The following is a 23055-nucleotide window of genomic DNA, read 5'->3' on the forward strand; positions in this document are numbered from 1 at the left end:
GGAAATCAGAGTGGCTAAAAGAAGATACTCTGAGAAGCTGAAAGACAAGTTTTCAGCTAACGACCCTGCATCAGTGTGGAGTGGCATGAAACAACTCACAAATTACAGGACTCCTACCCCCAACCCTGTGGTGGACCAACAACTGGCTGACGACCTGAATGTGTTCTACTACAGATTTGAAAGGCCCAATCTCACACCCCACACCCAGTCTGACCTTCACTTCACACAAACACCAACACCTCCTGCAACCCCCCTCCTCCCTCCTCCTGCTACTCAACTTGCACTTAAGATCTGTGAAGATGATGTGAGCCGTGTCTTTCGGAAACAATAAACGAGGAAAGCTTCAGGCCCAGATGGCGCCTCACCAGCGTGTCTTCAATCCTGTGCTAACCAGCTGGCCCCCATCTTCACACAGATCTTCAATAGATTACTGGAGCAGTGTGAAGTCCCATGCTGCTTCAAATGCTCAATCATTATTCCTGTCCCAAAGAAACTAAAAATCACAGGAATTAATGACTACAGACCTGTCACCCTGATGTCTGTGGTCATGAGATCATTTGAGAGACTGGTGTTGGCCCACCTGAAGAACATCACTGGACCCTTTCTAGATCCCCTTCAATTTGCTTATCGAGCAAACAGGTCTGTGGATGATGCAGTCAACATGGGATTGCATCATATCCTGCAACACCTGGACAGACCAGGGACATATGCAAAGATCCTTTTTGTGGACTTCAGTTTGGCTTTCAACACCATCATCCCAGCTATACTCCAGAATAAATTACACCAACTCTCTGTTCCCATGTCTATCTGTCAGTGGATTACCAGCTTTCTGATGGACAGGCAGCAGTTTGTGAGACAGGAGAAACTCACTTCCAGCACCTGTACAATCAGCATTGGTGCCCCCCAGGGATGTGTGCTCTCCCCACTATTCTTCTCCCTCTACACCAATGACTGCATCACCAAGGACCTCTCTGTCAAGCTCCTGAAGTTTGCAAATGACACCACTGTCATCGGCCTCATCCGAGATGACGATGAGTCTGCATACAGAAGGGAGGTTGAACAGCTAGCTGTCTGGCGCAGTCAAAACAACCTTGAGCTGAACATGCTCAAAACGGTGGAGATGATTGTGGACTTTCGGAGGAACACCCCAACACTGACCCCCCTCACCATTCTAAACAGCACTGTGGCAGCAGTGGAGTCATTCAGGTTCCTGGGCACTACCATCTCACAGGACCTGAAGTGGGAGACACACATTGACTCCATTGTGAAAAAGGCCCAGCAGAGGTTGTACTTCCTTCACCAGCTGAGGAAGTTCAACCTGCCACAGGCGCTGCTGATACAGTTCTACTCAGCGGTCATTGAGTCTGTCCTCTGCACTTCAATAAATGTCTTGTTTGGTTCATCTACAAAATCAGACATCAGAAGACTACAAAGGACAATTCGGACTGCTGAGAGGATTATTGGTTGCCCCCTTCAAGAACTATGCACTTCCAGAGTGAGGAAAAAGGCTGGAAAAATCACTCTGGACCCCACTCACCCTGCCCATTACCTTTTTGAACTGTTGCCTTCTGGCCGACGCTTCAGAGCCCTGAGCACCAGAACTGTCAGGCACAGGAACAGTTTTTTCCCTCAGGCTATCCATCTCATGAACAGTTAAATTGCCCCATTGAGCAATAACTATGTGCAATACACAGTTACGTTTTTTTTATATATTTATCCAACACATCAAACCTCTTCTGCCATTTCATTCCTCTGAAAAAAAACAACAAAAAAAACATTTGCACTGTACATAACAGATTTGTATTTGCACTGTACATAACAGATAACAGATTTGTATTAGATTGCACTACGTATGTGTATGTGTGTATGTATGTGTGTGTCTGTATGTGTATAACTATTTTTTATTTATTATTATTATCTATGTCTTGCTGCTGTTTTTGTATTGTTTTGTATTGTTGTACACTGGAAGCTCCTGTCACCAAGACAAATTCCTTGTATGTGTATGCATACTTGGCAATAAACCTGATTCTGATTCTGTGTGGATCCATTTCTCATCAGAATTCACTTCTTTTTCAATGAAAAATTACTTTTTGTAATTAACATTTTTATTGATTCATATCCACATGACAGTGGAAAAAACTCAACACATATATAAAGAATTAACATTTTACATTTAAACCCTACTAATACAATCCCACCCTGACCCCTAACAAACACCCCTGTGGTCCCACATAACACACACACAATCCAAAAACATTTTTTTTTTAAATATAAAATAAAAAATATATATATTATATATATATATACATATATATATATATATATATATATATATATATATATATATATATATATATATATACAAATAAATAAATAAAATAATAATAAACATACTTGATTAAACTAAACTACACTCTCCACATCCCCTCCCCGAGAGTCCCCCCAAAAAACTAAATATTTGCCTCATTTTTTTAACAAATAAGTCCCTAAACCTCAGCCTTCTACTTACCGCCTCTTCAAATGCAGCTACCCTCCCCATTTCCACACACCACTCCGAAAAAGAGGGTGCTTCACTTGACTTCCAACCCCTTAAAATTACTTGCCTGCCGATCATGAAACTGGTCAGAACCCAATTTTTTATGTGATTATCCCCTAAATGCATGACCGCCCCATCACCCAAAATACAGAGTCCGGGACAAAGCAAAACCTGAGTGTTCAAAACATCACACAAATACCTCTGAACCCTCAACCAAAACTCCTGGATCTTAACACCCCCCCAAAAGACATGGGTAGTGTCTCCAACTTCTGATTGGCATCGCCAGCAAGTGGGTGTGTCTTTAAGACCAAGCCTATATAATCTAGAGGGGGTCCAATAAAATCTATGTAAAATCTTAAATTGCATAAGGCGAACCCTTGCATCTCTAGATACAGACTTGACATTTTTAAGAATCTTAGTCCACACTCCATCCTCCAATACCAAATTAAAATCTTTTTCCCATACTCTCTTGAGAGAAGTCAAGGCTCCATCCCCCAGACTCTGAATTAGTAGGGAGTAATACACTGATGCTTCATGGCCTTTTCCAAAAGCAGCAATAACCTCTCCCAAAGCACCTGCCGCTTTAGGGGGGTGCGTGACACTCCCAAAAATAGTGCAGAGTAGTTGGCGAAGCTGTAAATACTTATAAAACTGAGATCTGGGAATGCCAAAATTTTTAACCTAATTTTCAAAAGGTCTCAATACTCCACCCTCATATACATACACCCTCATACACTTTTGTCCATATCGAGTGCAAATGCAAAATAACGGGGTGTGACTTAACCTCTCCGGCTAGTTTGATCGAAAGTCTTTGCAGTGGCGAGATAGGGGCAAGAACTTCCTTTTCAATATAAAACCAGGGAGGGGCTCTCTCAGGTGGAAGCACCCAATGAGCCAAATATCTAAGACCGAACGCATAATAATAAAACAAAATCTTGCGTAGGCCTAACCCACCATTGTCAATTGGCCTATGTAACTTATTGAAATTTAACCTGGGGCGCTTACCATTCCAAATAAAGGACTTCGCTATGCTATCAAATTGCTTGAAATAAGAGAGGGGGACATCTACAGGGAGAGACTGAAGCAGGTAGTTGAATTTTGGAATACAATTCATTTTAATAACATTAACTTTCCCAATCATCGATAAATGTAATGAAGCCCACCTGCCCACATCGCTTGAAAACCTTTTTATTAAAGGGTCAAAATTAACTCTAACTAAATCAGACAAATTTGCTGGGAATAAAATCCTCAAATACTTAATGCCCTGTTTGGACCACTGGAAGGCACCTGGCTGGAAGGCCGTTACTGGACAGTACACTGTCAGCGCCAAAGCTTCGGATTTAGACCAATTGACTTTGTATCCTGAGAACTTGGAAAAGGAATTAATAATTCTGTGGAGGCAAGGCATAGATCTAGTAGGTTCAGAGACAAATAATAAAATATCACTGACTACAAGTAATAGCAAATAAGAGAAACAACATGAGGGGTGCAAAACATTTTTGACATCAAACTCAAAAGGTTGTCTTTCTATACTTTGAAAAGCCTGAGGCCACATTGAAAATCTAATACATTTTCTAATTTTAATGACTTGTATTGTCGAGTTTCCGGGGACGCCATGCAAGAATCAGACGTGAGAGACACGAGCTCTGCGAACTTTGCTAGTTTTTTAATTATTTTTATGTTATAATCTGGTGAGATTCGATACACCCAGTTACATACTTGCTCTTTGAGGTAAACATGGCAAAGAAGTCAAAATCCTCAGACTCTGGAGACATTAAAAGACACTTACGTGTTCAAGCTGAGGCCTCTGACGGGACTGCGAGACAGGGACTCGATTTGGATGGCGTGGCGGGAGAGGAGATCCAGCGTCAGTTGTCCAACATGTCGGTGATGCTGACGAAGGTTGTTGCTGACTTGGAGGATCTCGCTGTAATACGATGATCGATTACGGTGATGGAAACAAAATTCTCTGAGTTGTTTACAAGAGTGACAGAAGTTGAAAAACGAATCGATTATCTTGAGTCATCGGAAAGGGAATTATCCGCTAATCGGCCCGTGTCCAAAACAGATTTGGAATTAATTTAGGAAAAACTGGAATATTTTGAAAATATGAGCCGAAGGAATAACATACGAATTGTTGGAATTCCTGAGCATGAAGAGGGCAGAGATATGGTGAAATTCCTAGACGAGCTCTTCCCGAGTCTGCTCGACATAACAGGCCACAAGCTGGAAATTGAGCGAGCTCACAGAGTCCCAGCTCGAAGATCTGGTGAGGAAGATAGGCCTCGATCCATTCTGGCCAAATTTCTCAGATCATCCAATAAAGATCTTGTGTTGTGCCAGGCGAGGAGCAAAGGGAAGCTTTCTTGGAAGAACCATAATATTTTCTTGTTCCTGGACTTTGCGAATTCGACAAGAGAGAAACGCAATCGGTTCAAGGAATGTAAGAAACTCTTACATCAGAAAAAAATCTCGTTTGCTCTGATGTTCCCGGCCAAACTGAGAATAGAAACGAAGAATGGTCGCAAAGTATTTACATGTCCAAAACAGGCACTCTCCTTTATGAATACATTGGAGTAAGCCATTTGATGTTTTCTATATTGGTGGTCTTACTCGTGGTTCAGTGACTCTATTATCTGAGGAAGCTGGGTGCCATTTTTGTTTCTTTTTGCACTGGCTCTGCCTAGCGGCTGGAGTTTGTTTTGTGGCATGACTGCAAGAAACTTTTGCATTGACAGAAGATCTTTTTTACACTGAAGTTTCCGGCCAGATCGAGAATGGACACTTTGGATGACCGCAAAATATCTACATGCTCACATAAAGGACGTCTTTTATGAAGTTAACGGGCTGAGTAAGTTATGGTGAATGTTTTTTTTTTTTTTTTTTTTTGCGGCCTCTGTGTTAGTTTGGCTCTTGATCATCCGAGGAACCGGGATGCCGGTTTTGTTTTTCATGCTGGCTCCGCCTAGCGGCTGGAGCTTGTTCTGTTGAATATCATTCCTTTGGAACAGCTGTGGATAAATCTGTTTGTTCTTTGTGCTTATTCCTCTTGCTGGCTGGAGTATGTTTTGTTGTGTATTTTTATGGGACATTGGAATGATTATGTCATCCGCTGAACTCATAACAGCTGGCTCACTGAACAATTGCTTGTCTCTCCGAGGAAACTGAACGGCTTTATATCAGCTGGAGTTTATTTTGTGGAGGAACACACCTTCGAGACGGTTCTGTGAATGAGTTTACATGTTTTTTCTGTTATTCTGCCTGTTGGCTGGGATCTGTTTTACAAAGTATTTTCTGTTATGTAATTTTGCCTTACAAAATTTGTATAGAAGCACCGGACTTGAGCAATCCGATGGCAAAGTTGTCGTGGGGGCTCTCGTAGGCGTACATGGACTCTTTGAGTTTTAAGGGATTGTCGCCAGTTGGCACTGTCGTGTGCGGGGTTAATGCGCACGTTTTTCTTTTTTCTGTTTGTTTGGTTCGGGGGGGAGTTTGGGGTTTGATTGTTGCATTAATGGGGAATGTGGTCTGTATAATTTTGTTTTTGACACACAATTTATTTATTTTTATTATATCAATATGTCAAAATGTCAAATGTTAATATGAATAAGTTGTCTCTCTCCACATGGAATGTGAATGGGTTGGGGCACCCCATAAAAAGAAGGAAGGTTATTTCTTTTCTTAAGCGTAAGAAATATGATATAGTGTTTCTTCAAGAAACACATCTTTCCCTGCAGGAAGCTGAAAAATTTGGGAAGATATGGGGTGGACATGTTTTCTTTAGTGTTGGCTCAAGTAAGATCAGGGGAGTCATTATATTGGTAAATAAACATCTACAATTCAAATTTCTCAAACAGATTAAAGATAAATTAGGAAGAGTCATTATTGTTTTAGCTGAAATTCAGGGGCAAAGGTTGATTTTGGCTAATATTTATGCACCTAACGCTGATGATCAGGGCTTTTTTATAGATCTTGAAGGGATGTTTGCAAGCCGCTGGCACCCCTCATGATATAATATTGGGAGGAGACTTTAATCTCTTGATGGACTCAGTTCTTGATCACAGTGAAGCAAAAGTGTGTAAGCCCCCTAGAGCAACACTGACGCTCCACAGGATGTGTAAAAATCTTGGTCTTACAGATATTTGGTGACTTTTGAACCCATCTGGTAGGGACTATACATTTTTTTCATCAGTCCATAAGATTTATTCTAGAATAGATTTATTTTTGATATCTAAGTCCCTCATTTCATCTGTTGCGGATTGCTCAATTGGAAACATTTTAGTCTCGGATCACGCCCTGGTGAGTTTAGAGGTGTTGCCACATACGGAGAAAAAGAAATCATATAGTTGGTGCTTTAATGTATCCCTTTTGCAAAATCCTGATTTCCAACAAATGTTAAAGACCGAAATCAATGTTTATATGGAGACCAACTGGTCCTCGGTATCCTCTGTGGGCATGGCTTGGGAGGCACTTAAGGCAGTTCTTAGGGGTCGGATCATACAGTATGCCTCATTCATCAAAAAATCCAAAGCACGAGAACTTGTGGAGTTGGAAGAGAATATTAAAAGTGCAGAGGCAGAGCTGAAGCGCAGAATGTCATCTGATGGCCTCAGAGATTTGACTAGACTGAAATACAGGTATAATGCTATTTTGTCACGGAAAGTGGAGTTTTGGTTATTCAGGGCAAGATAGTCATACTTTGAGTCAGATGACAAAGCAGGGAAGCTTTTGGCAAGATATATAAAGCAGAGAGAGTTTTTTCTACTATTCCCTCAGTGGAATCTGCTGGTGGTGAAATATTTACCTCGGCCAATGATATTAATAATGCCTTTAAAGGGGGGCCTGGGTAGCTCAGTGGTAAAATACGTTGGCTACTACCCCTGGAGTTCGCTAGTTCGCTAGTTCAAATCCCAGGGCATGCTGAGTGACTCCAGCCAGGTCTCCTAAGCAACCAAATTGGCCCGGTTGCTAGGGAGGGTAGAGTCACATGGGGTAACCTCCTCGTGGTCGCTATAATGTGGTTTGTTCTCGGTGGGGCGTATGGTGAATTGAGCGTGGTTGCCGCAGTGGATGGCGTGAAGCCTCCACACGCACTATGTCTCCGTGGCAACACGCTCAACAAGCCACGTGATAAGATGTGCAGGTTGACTGTCTCAGATGCAGAGGCAACTGGGATTCGTCCTCCACCACCCGGACTGAGGCAAATCACTATGCAACCACGAGGACTTGGGCAATTGGGCAATCCAAATTGGGAGAAAAAGGGGACAAATCTCCCCCCCCCAAAAAAAATAATGCCTTTAAAGAATCCTATATTGATCTTTATAGTTCCACGTCTTCATCTACTGATGAAGATATTAGAAACTTTGTGGAACCATTAGATCTTCCTAAACTGACGACTGAACAAAAAAACTCTCTTGATTCTGAGATAACCTTGGAGGAGCTTAACGAGGTAATTAAGTCCCTACCTATTGGCAAGGCTCCGGGGCCAGATGGTTTTGCCGCAGAGTTTTTTAGATCCTATGCGACAGAACTGGCCCCACTTTTGTTAGAAGTTTATATTGAATCATTAAAGAAGGGAAAACTTCCTCCAACCATGACACAAGCCTGGATCAGTCTGATTCTTAAAAAGGACAAAGATCCAAGTTACCTTCCAATTTCCCTGATCCAACTAGATGTAAAAATATTATCAAAAATTTCCGCTAACCGATTAAGTAAGGTTATGACATCTCTTATACATATAGATTAGGTGGGATTTATTCGGGGCCGTAGCTCTTCTGATAACATCAGGCATCTCATCAGTATCATGTGGTCAGTGGCGAATGAACAATCTCCGGTCGCTGCCATCTCACTTGACACTGAAAAGGCGTTTGATATGGTAGAATGGGATTATCTTTTTAAGAATTTGGAAATGTATGGGTTCGGGAGTACATTTATTGATTGGATTAAGATACTTTATAAACACCCTGTGCAGCAGTACAAACAAATGGATTAATTTCATTTTATTTTACTCTGGATAGGGGCACTCGACAAAGTTGCCCACTTTCCCCATTATTGTTCTGTCTTGCCCTGGAACCATTAGCAGCCACGATAAGAAAGGAGGATGATTTTCCAGGGGTGACAGCGGGAGGTATGGCGCATAAGCTTCTGCTTTACGCAGATGATATTTTATTATTTGTCTCTGAACCTACTAGATCTATGCCTTGCCTCCACAGAATTATTAATTCATTTTCCAAGTTCTCAGGATACAAAGTCAATTGGTCTAAATCCGAAGCTTTGGCGCTGACAGCGTACTGCCCAGAAACGGCTTTCCAGCTGGGCACCTTCCAGTGGCCCAAACAGGGCATTAAGTATTTGGGGATTTTATTCCCAGCAAATTTGTCTGATTTAGTTAGAGTTAATTTTGACCCTTTAATTAAAAGGTTTTTGAGCGATGTGGACATGTGGGCTTCATTACATTTATCGATGATTGGGAAGGTTAATGTTATTAAAATGAATTGTATTCCAAAAGTCAACTACCTGCTTCAGTCTCTCCCTGTAGATGTCTCCCTCTCTTATTTCAAGCAATTTGATAGCATAGCGAAGTCCTTTATTTGGAATGGTAAGCACCCCAGGTTAAATTTCAATAAGTTACATAGGTCAATTGACAAAGGAGCCTACCCAAGATTTTGTTTTATTATTATGCGTTCGGTCTTAGACATTTGGCTCATTGGTCGCTTCCACCTGAGAGAGCCCCTCCCTGGTTTTGTATTGAAAAGGAAGTTCTTGCCCCTATCTCGCCACTGCAAAGCCTTTCGATCAAACTAGCCGGAGAGGTTAAGTCGCACCCTGTTATTTTGCATTTGCACTCGATATGGACAAAAGTGTCCAGAGTGTTTAATTCGGATATTTATTTAAGTGCAGCCTCGAGCATATGGCAGAACCCTAAACTATGTATTAATAAGTCCCCTTTTTGTTGGTCAGATTGGATTGTGAGGGGGGTTATTGCACTTGGTGACCTATATGAGGGTGGAGTATTGAGACCTTTTGAAAATTTGGTTCAACATTTTGGCATTCCCAGATCTCAGTTTTATAAGTATTTACAGCTTCGCCACCTACTCTGCACTATTTTTGGGAGTGGCATGCACCCCCCTAAAGCGGCAGGTGCTTTGGGAGAGGTGATTGCTGCTTTTGGAAAAGGCCATGAAGCATCAGTGTATTACTCCCTACTAATTCAGAGTCTGGGGGATGGAGTCTTGACTTCTCTCAAGAGAGTATGGGAAAAATATTTGAATTTGGTATTGGAGGATGGAGTGTGGACTAAGATTCTTAAAAATGTCAAGTCTGTATCTAGAGATGCAAGGGTTCGCCTTATGCAATTTAAGATTTTACATAGTTTTTATTGGACCCCCTCTAGATTATATAGGCTTGGTCTTAAAGACACACCCACTTGCTGGCGATGCCAGTCAGAAGTTGGAGACACTATCCATGTCTTTTGGGGGTGTGTTAAGGTCAGGGAGTTTTGGTGAGGGTTCAGAGGTATTTGTGCGACGTTTTGAACACTCAGGTTTTGCTTTGTCCCAGACTCTGTATTTTGGGTGATGGGGCGGTCATGCATTTAGGGGACAATCATATAAAAAATTGGGTTATGACCAGTCTCATGATCGGCAGGCAAGTCGGATTGGATTGGATTAAGGGGTTGGAATTCAAATGGAGCATCCTTTTTTTGGAGTGGTGTGTGGAAATGGGGAGGGTAGCTGCATTTGAAGGGGCGGTAAGTAGAAGGCTGGGGTTGAGGGACTTATTTGCTAAAAAATGGGGCAAATATTTAGTTTTTTTGGGGGAATCTCAGGGAGGGGATGTGGAGAGTGTAGTTTAATCATGTATGTTTATTATTTTATTTATTTGTATATATATATATATATATATATATATATATATTTTATTTTTTGGATTGTGTATGTGTTATGTGGGACCACAGGGGTGTTCGTTAGGGGTCAGGGTGGGATTGTATTAGTAGGGTTTAAATCTAAAATGTTGATTCATTATATATGTGTTGAGTTTTTTTCACTGTCATGCACATGAATCAATAAAAATGTTAATTACAAATCTACATGTAAAAAAAAATAAAAATAAAAATAAAAAATAAAAAATAAACAATTGTATTTTTATTAACATTAACAAAGATTTATAAATGCAAAAAAAATATAGATTGTTAATTGTTTGTTCATGACAACTAATGTATTTACTAATGTTAACAGATTAAACCTTATTGTAAATTGTTAAAAAAAAAATAAAAAAAAATTTTTGTTGGAAATCAGGATTTTGCAAAAGGGACACATTAAGGTGCCAACTATATGATTTCTTTTTCTCTATATGTGGCATCACCTCTAAACTCACCAGGGCGTGATCTGAGACTAAAATGTTTCCAATTGAGCAATCAACAACAGATGAAATGAGGGATTTGGATATAAAAAAAAATCTATTCTAGAATAAATCTTATGGACTGATGAAAAAAATTTATAGTCCCTACCAGATGTGTTCAAAAGTCTCCAAATATCCATAAGACCAAGATTTTTACACATCCTGTGAAGCGTCAATGTTGCTTTAGGGGGCTTACACACTTTTGCTTCACTATGATCAAGGACTGAGTCCATCAAAAGATTAAAGTCTCCTCCCAATATTATATCATGAGGGGTGCCAGCAGCTTGCAACATCCCTTCAAGATCTATAAAAAAGCCCTGATCATCAGTGTTAGGTGCGTAAATATTAGCCAAAATCAACCTTTGCCCTTGAATTTCAACTAACACTATAATGACTCTTCCTAATTTATCTTTAATCTGTTTGAGACATTTGAATTGTAGATGTTTATTTACCAATATAATGACTCCCTTGCTCTTACTTGAGCCAGCACTAAAAAAAACATGTCCACCCCATATCTTCCCAAATTTTTCAGCTTCCTGCGGGGAGAGATGTGTTTCCTGAAGAAACACTATATCATATTTCTTACGTTTAAGAAAATAAATAACCTTCCTTCTTTTTATGGGGTGCCCCAACCCATTCACATTCCATGTGGAGAGAGATAGTACACTTATATTAACAACTGACATATTGATATAATAGAAAAAAATAAATTGTGTGTGAAAAACAAAATTATGCAGACCACATTTTCCCATTAGTGAAACAATCAACCCCCGAACTTCCCCCCGAACAAAACAAAGAAAAAAGAAAAACGTGTGCATTAACCCCGTGCACGAAAGCGCCAACAATCCCTCTAAACTCAAAAGGTCCATGAACACCCACGAGCCCCCACGACAACTTTGCCTTTGGATTGCTCAATTTTGCCTCACAAATTTGTGAGGCAAAATTACATAACAGAAAATACTTTGTAAAATAAACCCAGTCAATAGGAAGAATGAACACAAAGAATGTGTAGATTCATTCACAGAGCTGTCTCAAAGGTGTGATCTTCCACAAAACAAATTCCAGCTGATATAAAACCATTCAGATTCCTCGGACAGACAGACGAATGTTCCGTGAGCCAGCTGTTATGATTTCAGCGGATGACGTAATCATTCTAATGTCTCTTAAAAAACTCAACAAAACAAACTACAGCCAGCAGAAGGAATAAGCACGAAGAACGAACAGATTAATCCACAGCTGTTCCAAAGGAGTGTTATTCAATAGAACAAGCTCCAGCCACTAGGCGGAATCAATACAAAAAGAAACAAAACCAGCATCCCGGTTCCCCGGATGGTCAAGTCAATTCACTCGGAGGCCGCATAAACGTATATCCCATGACTTACACAATCCGTCAGCTTTATAAAAGACATCCTTTGTGTGAGCATGTAGATATTTTGCGGTCATCCGTAGTGTCCACTCTCAATCTGTCCAGGAACTTCAATGCAAAAGTAATCTTTCATCAGTGCAAAAGTTTCTTTAAGGAAAAGTGTTATTCACAGAACAAGCTCCAGCCGCTAGGCGGAGCCAACGCAAAAACCCCAAAATGTTGCCCAGCTTCCTCAAGAGTAAGTACAGCGAGTCAGGCCCACTCACATGAGAAACATCCAATGGTTTACTCAGACATTGATTCTATAAAAGATATTGCCTGATTTGGACATGTAAATACTTTGCAACCGACCTTCGTTTCTATTCTCAGTTTGGCAGGAAACATTAGAGCAAACGAGATCTTTTTCTGATGTAAGAGTTTCTTGCATTCCTTGAACCGATCGCATTTCTCTCTCGTCGAACTCGCGAGTCCGGGAACAAGAAAATATTATGGTTCTTCCAAGAAAGCTTCCCTTTGTTCCTCGCCTGGCGCAACACAAGATCTTTATCGGATGATCTGAGAAATCTGGCCAGAATCGATCGGGGTCTGTCTCCCTCAGCAGATCTGTGAGCCGGGACTCTGTGAGCTCGCTCGATTTCCAGCTTGTGGCCTGTTATGTCGAGCAGACTTGGGAAAAACTCGTCTAGGAATTTCACCATATCTCTGCCCTCCTCATGCTCAGGAATTCCAACAATTCGAACGTTATTCCTGTGACTTCTATTCTCAAGATCTTCAAGCTTTTCAAGGAGATGTTCCAAATCAACTTTGGTCGCGGGTGGATTAGCGGTTAATTCCCTCTCCGAGGATTCCCGAAAATTGATTCGTTTTTCAACATCAGTCACTCTTGTACCTAACTCAGAGAATTTTATTTCCATCGCAGTAATCAATCGACGTATTACAGCGAGATCCTCCAAGTCAGCAAGAATCTTCGCCAACATCACCAACATGTTGGACAACTGACGCTGGATCTCCTCTCCCGCCGCGCCATCCAAATCGAGTCCCCAGTCTGTAGGCCTGTCAGGGCTTTCATCCTGAACACGTAAGTGTCTTTTAATGTCTCCAGAGCCCGAGAATTTTGACTTCTTTGCCATGTTTTGCAACAAAGGACAAATGTGTAACTGGGTGTTTCAAATTTCACCAGATTATAACATGAGAATAATCGAAAATTCAGCAAAGTGTGCAGAGCTCGTCGCTCACACGTCTGCTCCATGCATGGCGTCACGTGACCCCCTATGGATTGGGATTTAAACTTTTCAGTATCAAAAACACAATATATGATATTCACAAAGAAAAAGCAGATTGACCATTTAACACTGAAATTATATGATCAATCTTTGGAAAGAATACCAGTGTTTAAGTATCTTGGTTTATGATTTGACGAAAAGTTGACTTGGAAGTGGCATATAAGTAAAATCGAAACAAAATGTAAAAAGATCATAAATTGTATGTATACAGTTGCCAGTTACAATTGGAGAGCTAGTTGTAATTCATTGTTGTGTATATATCAAGCTCTAATACATTCTTGTTTTGATTATGGTTGCATTGTATATGGATCGGCAACCAAGTCTTTAATGAAAAGACTAGATATTATACAGTATAGAGCATTAAGAATATGTTGTGGAGCAATTAAATCATCCCTTACAGTTGCAAATGGGGTAGAAATAGGAGAGATGTCTCTACATCTTAGGAGGGAAAAATTGACAATGACATACTGGGTAAATCTTCAAAGATCAGCGAGTAATCATCGTACCCGCAAAGTATTGGAGGACTGCTGGGAGTATACAGGTGATGGAGGAAATAGTTTTTGGTGGAAGTACAGAGAATGGGCCAAGGAATGTGACATTGACAATAAGAGTTTCTCTCCTAATGTGCCTCTTTCTGGTGCTCCACCATGGAAGGTTCCAGAACCGCTCATAGACTTGAGTTTACTAGAGGCCCGGGAAACACCCAAAGAAGGATATAGTGGAAATGAGGTAAAGGCTTTTCTGAATGAGAAATTTTATTCAATATTGCAAATGTTTACAGATGGTTCTAAAAAAACCTACCAGCCAAAAGGTTGGAGTAGGGGTATCTGTTCCTAAATTTAAAATAATAATGAGTTTGAAATTGCCCTATTATCTGTCTGTGTACACTGCAGAATTAACTGCGATAATAGTAGGATTGCAATGGATTGAACAAGTCAGACCGAACAAGGTGGTAAAATGCTCGGATTCTTCTTTGGCCTTAGTAAGTTTACTACACGCAAGATCAGACAGAGAAGACTTATTAATGGAAATATATTCATTGTTACACAGATTGAAAGAGGTTGGTATCATGGTGTATTTTTGTTGGGTGCTGGTACATGTTGGGGAGTGAGGTTGCTGACAAAATAGGATGTCAAATACCTATGGGAAAGAAAGAGGCAAAATCGGTAATAAAGAAGTTAATAAACAAATGGCAAATAAGATGGGAAAATAGTATACAGGAAGGTGGTCTTATAATATCATACAGTCAGTAGGGATGGTAAACTGTCAGGGAGGAAACAGAAGGGAAGGAGTGTTATTATCTAGATTAAGACTGGGACATACAAAATTGAAATCAATGTTGGCATTTATGGGTTTGCACGAAAATGGGTTATGTGATGTATGTGGTGTCTCTGAAACTGTATATCATGTGTTTTTTATATGTAGTAAACACATATAACATCGTATTGTACGTATCATAGCTTGTTATTTAGTAGTTTTAAGAATAAGCCAGTGAGGACTGATGATATTTTGGGAACAGGTTTGAAGGACAGACATGTTTATAGGGCACTATTTAAATTTTTATATGGCTCAGGTTTAGGATCTAGATTATAGTGTGTATGAATGGGGATACTCTACCTGATCTGGAGCATGAGGAAATCTTCTTCTTTTGTGGATTTACTGGCGGGTTGCAAACCAACTAAAAAGGTGCATACCACCACCTACTGTACTGGAGTGTGACAAGGATGGAATACGAGGAAGATTTTCTATATTCTATATTTCAAACCAGTGTTTCTCAGGAACTTCATTATCGCCATTATTGTTCTACCAGTTGCTGGTCCAATACTTAAAATATTACATATAGTGAATTCTGTGCTTCCAGAGGCTTCTAATTCTCTTATAAGTTTAATTTTTTCCTGTTCATATTTAGTACATTTAATCAAAACGTTCTACAGTTTCCATTTCCTGACAAATATTACATAAACCTGTGTTGTGTTTGCCCATGATGTGAAGTGTTGCGTTTAGTTTAGTGTGACCCATTCTTAATCTTGTAAATATAATATATTCCTTTCTATTTACGTTATGACTAATTTTACTTCGTTTTATGTTACTTTGTATTTTATGGAAATGTCTGCCTTTCTGACATGTGTCCCAGTACATCTGCCATTTATTACAACATGCTTGTTGAATCAGACACTTTCCTTCTACCCTACTTAAATTGAATGTCAAATTAATGTTATCCAAATTAAGTGCTTCTTTAGCCATTTTATCTGCTTTTTCATTTCCTTGTACCCCAACGTGTGCTGGAACCCACAGAAAGTGTACTAAAACTCCCATATGCCTTAGTCTATGTAACATAACGTCATGGTTACTTGTGTAACCTCCGTTCCCTGATGGAGGGAACGAGATGTTGTGTCGATGTAGTGACACTAGGGGTCACTCTTGGGAGCCCGAGACACCTCTGATCTTTGATAAAAGGCCAATGAAAATTGGCGAGTGGCATTCGCATGCCGTCCACTGGTTTTTTCTTGCAGGATTGGCGGTCCAGCGGTGGCCTTTCCGCCCCTGAGCACACAGCTGTGGCACACAGCTGCCCCCGATGTGGCAGTCTCCATGGGTTACGAAGGCACACGTCTTCAGCTCAAAAGGAGGTAGAAGGCATTTGCTGCTTCACCGCCGAGAACTGCTGGGCAAAGTCCTCGACGGTGTCGCTGAATAGGCCAGCCTGGGAAATGGGGGCAGCAAGGAACCGTGTCTTGTCGGCCTCGCCCATCTCGACCAGGTTGAGCCAAAGGTGGCGCTCCTGGACCACTAGTGTGGCCATCGTCTGCCCGAGAGACCGCGCCGTGACTTTTGTCACTCGGAGAGCGAGGTCAGTCGCCGAGCGCAGTTCCTGCATCAAATCTGGGGCTGAACTACCCTCGTGCAGTTCTTTCAACGCCTTGGCTTTGTGGACCTGCAGGAGAGCCATGGCGTGCAGGGCAGAGGCAACTTGTCCAGCAGCACTGTAGGCTTTAGCCGTCAGGGACGAGGTGAGCCTACAGGGCTTGGACAGGAGCTTAGGGCGTCCACGCCAGGTGGCGGCGCTCTGCGGGCATAGGTGCACCACGAGCGCCTTATCCACCAGGGAAATTGCTGTATAGTCCCTGGCCGCCCCGCCATCGAGGGTAGTGAGAGCGGGGGAACTGCGGAATCAGGGCCGGGCATTAAAAGGTGCCTCCCACGATTTCGTCAGCTCCTCGTGCACTTCCGGGAAGAATGGCAATGGAGCGGGCGTGGCTGCTTTGAGCAAGCCCAGGAACCAATCATCAAGCCGTGAGGGTTCAGTGGAGAGCGGAGGGTTCCACTCTAACCTGATGTTCGCGGCCACCCGGGAAAGCATGTCCGTCATTTAGTCATCGGCCTGTGACTGGGCAATCGTCCCCGAAGGGGGAAGCCCAGCTGAGGCTTCTGCGTCCGACTGGACAAGCCCGCTCTCCGATGCTGCGCTCGAGAGCTCATCATCTTCGCGGGCTCCGAACAAGAAGCCAGACTCGCCGTGAGACGAGCCGGCAAACTCATCTGGAAGCCCGATTGGGGCAGACGAGCATGCTGGGGAATGGGAGGTCCGCGGGGGGATACCCGACGGAGACGATCCCATTGGAGTCCCCAAATCGCCCCCAGTGCTAGCCGCGCTGGCCTCATACCCGTAGGTAGAAGGACCGAGGCTTTCTTACGAAAGCAAGCCGCGACCGCAACGTTGCCATGGTCATGTTCTCGCAATGAGAACATGAACCATCCACAAACGCTGCCTCCGTGTGGGTCGCGCCCAAACACGAAAGACAGCGATCATGACCATTCGAAGTTGAGAGATAATGACCGCGACCAGGAATAACACACGATCGGAAAGGCATCTTTAAAAAGATGCGTCTTTAAAAAGACGTTCCATGTGTGCCGCTCTTTTAGAGAAATATATACTCTTTTAGAGGAAAAAAAGCTCTTTCAGAAAATATACTCTCTTGTTTCTCTGCCGAAGTGCCCAGGGGCGTTTTCTGCAGTGCACCAGTGCAGAGGAGGGAGAAGCCGCTGAAATGCGCCGTCAGATCCAGCAGAGGTGAATGAACAGTAGGATTCAGCTCAATGAGCATGACCGTTCAGCTCCGAAGAGAAAATCTGAATGAGTGGTTGCATACCAGCTCCTTTTATACCCATATGTCCGGGGGAGTGGCATGCAAATACCACTGGCCAATTTTCATTGGCCTTTTATCAAAGACCAGCGGTGTCTCGGGCTCCCAAGAGTGACCCCTAGTGTCACTACATCGACACTTCGTCGAGTGAATGACAGATAGGGAACCATTATTTCTATCAATATATCACTTCGACATGATTTTAAAGTTTGAAGGCTTGAAAGTGATGCCATTGAGTCCGAGCAAATTAAAACTTGCATTTCAGACTCTGTCATCACTTCCTCAACCCAACCAAGTGCCATATGAATGCGACTAACTCTGCAGTGTACACTGAAGTTGCATCAGTAAATCTCCCTCTGTTTTCACTTTTACATTTTGGGACATAAAATGCTGCACCTGATCGCCCCGTATCAGGGTTTTTTGATCCAAATCAATCAAATCAAATCACTCTTATTTATCCATCGGTCTATACTGGAGTAAATGCATAATAGGCAGTATGTTCAATATGTTCTAATGTTATAGATTTAATATCCCTTCCACTCTCTCCTTTTTGGATTCTGTCATGTAGTGCAAAGTACATTTGTGGTTCACTAAATAACCAAGGGGGTACTGGAGATATTGCAACAATAACTACGTTTCCATCCAAGGATTTTTTGCGAAAAAAATTTCACAAGTGTCGACATAATATTTTTCCGTTTAACTCTAGCGCATAAACTCTATGTCGATACATCAGATGTCGCGAAAAACTGGTTTGGAAACACTTTTTGTCGAGAAAAATGGCATTAACGCAAAAATGTAGTGTCACATGACAGAATTTACCCCAATCGTTTCCTGTGTTAATCATGATGACATGGTATAGGATCCTTGAAAGCTAATTTATTGTACGTGATTATGGATCGATCTGAACGGCATAAAGATCCGATCACTGCAAACATGACACTTCCAGGGGTGCCAATACAAATATCTCGTTTCAAGTCATGCACATTTGACAAGTGCACGGAGAACAAATGAATGGCCACTGTTTGTGATTAATTTAATCGCGGTAGCCATCCGTTTATTTAAGTTGCTTTTTCACACCAATCAAAATAATAGACGGCAGTCACGGAAAGCCCACAATACAAAAAAACATATAATTTTTGTGCAAAATATGTTTTAAATTAAAAAATATATGCACAATACTAGAAGAAAAGCTTCAGTGTGCTTTTTTGGAACACTAACATATAGCCCAATTTTATTAAATTATTGTTTATACTTTTGAAAAAATGCTGGCAAAAATAAATAAATAAATAAAATAAATTGCCAAACGAAAAACGCATTAAAAAAAAATAATAATAAAAAAAAATAAAAATAAAAAAAAATTACCCAAAAAAATGACAAATAAATAAATAAATAAAAAATAAATAAAAAAACATTTTTTTTTTTTTTTTAGACCTATATATGCCTTTTCTTTACACAAACTTAAATTAGCCTTAGCCTGTTCTGCAGACTAATAAAGTCGGCTGAATTATATTTTCTGCACTTCAAGATTATAAACTACCAGAACAATTTGTCCAGTGCGGAGTTCACTTTCAGAAAACGAGCTTTTGAACATTTTACAATTTTTTAATATTTTAAATCTAACCCTCTTTACCTTGGATCACATTTGCTGAGCTTCTTCAGAAAATGTTAATTGCATCATGACACTAAAAATTATTTGAGATGACAATCAAGTGTAGTTGGTCGTTAAAAGTTGCTGGACAAATATGCGGGTCATAATACAGTTGTGATGGCAATGCTTTAGATTAGATGATTGTTCAAAATAGCCTACTGAATATCAGGAATGTATCATATGTAAACCCTGAAATTACACAGCATCAGTTTTTCTTTAATAGCTGTGCACACAGTATATACACATCGATGGATTTTCCTTATACTAAGACCGAAAATTTCCCCAATACTTGGTGCAGGATGCCAGCTTGAACAGGGCCATGACGATTCGCATTCGGGTCGGAACCTGTGGCAACCTGCGATAGACGCAACATCAGTACCAATATTACAGTCCTGTCAGAAGGGCAACTGTTCCCTTTTGATTGCAGTTCCTCGTCTTCTGATTGCATTTATTTGTGGAATTAAAATGACAGTAAGCTGGCTAATTTCAATGAATTGTCTCAATACTCTCCCCATTTTACCAAAACTTTAGGGGGGAAACAATTAGGGACATCTGGGAAGCGAATTAGCGATAAACACACATTTCTGAATGTTTGCGCTAAACCAAAACTTAAGCAACAAAGTGTTTTTTTTTTTTTTGTTTTTTTTTGTTTTTTTTAGCATGACGTCATCACGCACACCATTTTTATCGATAAAAGGCCATTTGAATGGAAACAGGCAGAAGGCGGCAATTATTTATTTTTTTACGCATTTTCACTTTGTCAACAACAAAATAGCGCCAAAAGTGAATGGAAACTAGGCTAATGAGGAAATCAGTGTGGGTCCTAGAGGAGCTGAACAGCAGGGCTAGCTGAAGCCTGGGTTCTGATTGGTCCAGAGATATGGGTGGAGTATGACACATATAAGAAATATGGTAATTTGACCAGTGCAATAGGTGGCGGTAATGCTCCTAAAGAGTGGATCGCCATTAAAAAAACAACAAGAAGAAGCCTAAGCTGAAGTCTCTTCACACTCCAGCACAGGAGGTGGCGGTATGCACCTAAAGCTGGTTTGCAACACGCCATTTAACCCACTGAAGAAGAAGAAAGAAATAGGCGCTACATGTTGGCGGCAGCGTGTTTTTTTTGAGTGGTAGTATACTGATCTGAGGTCCAAACTAGTTTTTCATAAATTATTCCTCTCAACTGTCAACATGGTGAAGCTGACAGCAGAGTTAATCGAGCAGGCAGCGCAGTACACGAATCCTGTTCGGGACAGAGAGTTAGATCTGCGTGGTGAGTGTGCAGTACAGGCCCATATTCAACTCATTACACTACGTCAGGGGTTCTTAAAATTTCTTGGCCCAGGGCACAAACAATACAATTTGTGTTTACCTGAGACACACATTTACAAAACCGTACAATAAGCTGTATTTGCTATATGGGTAAAATTTGTACTTATAAAAAGTCTACGTTTGAACTGAACTAAACTATTACTTAACACGATGTTTTCAGCTAACTTCTGAAAACATGTACCATTGCAACCATTGTTTCGGCAAAAAATACCACAGATATTACAGGTATTTTTACGACAATAACAGCGCGGTAATGTTTGTTGTAGGTTCGATATTCGTTGGATAGGTTTCTCCTATCCTCGCTCTCTCGATGCGACAATCTTACCAAGCACATTTAAGTTAAAGAGTATATAACTATAATTTGCTGGTATAAACCATTGTACTCAAAACAGTCGACGTGTGTTGTAGCGGCATAATTATGTCTGAAAATGCTCCAACTCTGACTCGTCCTAAAATTGGAGTCGACTCTGATACAGGAATCGATTCTTTTGTTCGACTCCGTAACTTTACGAACAGGATGTTGTGATTGGCTCAAAATAATTAATTGGCGTGCTTAAAAACCAATCACGTCCTCTACAAACACCGGCTGGTTGGTGGGACATCGTGTGTTTGAATGAGAGATAATGTGCGTGCGTGCAAGAGAGAGGGGGTGTGATAGATTTGAAAACTTTCGGAAGTTTGTGTAGGTTTACATCAATACAAGGGACAGTAGTTGAAGTTGATTCTCCCAATTTATCTAGTTTCTAGATAACAATGAAATTATTTCCGACCTAGCCTGTTTCTTGTTATTTTTCCTCTTAAAATTGGATATGAGCAGCAACTAAGTAATGACATTGTTACCAGTCATTTTAAGGTAAAGTTATGCAATGTCTCTAATTATAATAGCAGGAGTTTGTCTTCATGTCACACATTTTAAAAACTAAATTTAGTGTGTGATTTAAAAACTGCAGTCTTCACAGTGCCATTGCCAGAACATATGGAAAAGGAAACACTATTAACTTACTGGTTAGCTAGTGATATTTTATCAAAGCAATAACCACACCAATATATCTTAATTAAACCCACTGCTGTTTAAACCGTTGTGGTTGAGACTGTTGAGTTCAAAAAGCTGCCATTTTAAAATTGTCACCATACGTTCCATAAAAATGCAATTTCACGTACCATACTGTATGTTCCATTTAAAAACAACTTTCCAAATTCTTTTTTATTTTATTACATCTCCATAATATGCCTATTTATGGTTATTGAAGTGAATTGAGCAAGAAAATATGTGCGATTTGTATTTCCATCAGCATGGAAGCCATCTAGACTAAAGTAAGCTTCTCCCGTCTCACACTAGTGTTTGGATTTGGGTAGGAGAAACTGACCAGCAGTTACAGAAAAACTTCAGCTTTATCACTGCAATCAGACGCAATAAACTGTGGATTGAGTGAGCTATATACAAGTGAAAATTCAACTATTTTTATAATTCCATTGCTTTTCAATACCTGACAAGCAATTTTTGGGGTGAAAAAATGTCACTTGGGAAGGCACTGCCCACTAATGGCCATCCCTGGTGATGGCCCTGAATTTTTAAACTATACTGATTGAAAATAAATGGAGTCGAATACTCCTACGGCTGGAATCGGAGTCGACTTCAAAAAACTTGAAATTGAACACCCCTACTCTGATTTTGTAGCCATGCATGCGTAAGGGACCGTCTGAAAATTTCAGCCACAGTGCTAAAACATTTGCAGTGTCCAAACATTATTTCAATTGATGTGTAAGTTGTACATGAAAACCACAGTTAAATAAATAAAAATTAACATTCTGAAGGTTTTAGTAGGCTGCCAGTGGATAGTCGGAATTACTACAGGAAAGGATGCTGCAGTGTGAGATTTTGACAGATTACCGTCTGAGAAAAAAGCAGTTAACCGGTTTTACTGTTATTTACAAATGTTCTTTTTATGCAACAGAACTGAGGCATATCATATCACAATTTATTTGAATGTGTAAGTGGATGCGTTTCTGAGGGACTCTAAGCTCAGTCAATGGGTAAATACTCAATAAATAAAAAGAGGGGGGAGGCCTTAACTAAAAACTTTTTTTTTTTTTAAGGATCTTAAAAACTGTAAGATTATTGTGGGTGCACAACATAGTTTACGGCATACAACATTTTTGTCTTCTGCAACAGTTTATTTTTATTTTTTTTAATCTCCGAATGTTTGTTTTTATTTCAAGTTGTGTACACTCGAGATCTATTCCCATAAATATTTAGCAAACTGGGGCTGAAGTTAGTAAACTTAATTATTTTTTTTTATTTTATTTTTGTTATGTTTTGGACATTTTATTTTGATATTACCATT

The 23055-nt window shown here is 40.5% G+C and overlaps 1 protein-coding gene across 1 annotated transcript in view; it reads left to right on the forward strand.

The window, feature by feature from the left end:
- Positions 1 to 20425: 20425 nt before the first annotated feature.
- snrpa1 (small nuclear ribonucleoprotein polypeptide A') overlaps positions 20426 to 23055 on the forward strand; it is a 47891-nt gene continuing 45261 nt past the window's right edge. Inside the window, exon 1 of the mRNA XM_051712181.1 lies at positions 20426 to 20651. Coding sequence (XP_051568141.1) covers positions 20570 to 20651 — 82 coding nt within the window. The 5' untranslated portion in view covers positions 20426 to 20569. The remainder of the gene's footprint in view (positions 20652 to 23055) is intronic.

Source organism: Myxocyprinus asiaticus, chromosome 1, assembly GCF_019703515.2.
Source record: "Myxocyprinus asiaticus isolate MX2 ecotype Aquarium Trade chromosome 1, UBuf_Myxa_2, whole genome shotgun sequence".
NCBI lineage: Eukaryota > Metazoa > Chordata > Actinopteri > Cypriniformes > Catostomidae > Myxocyprinus > Myxocyprinus asiaticus.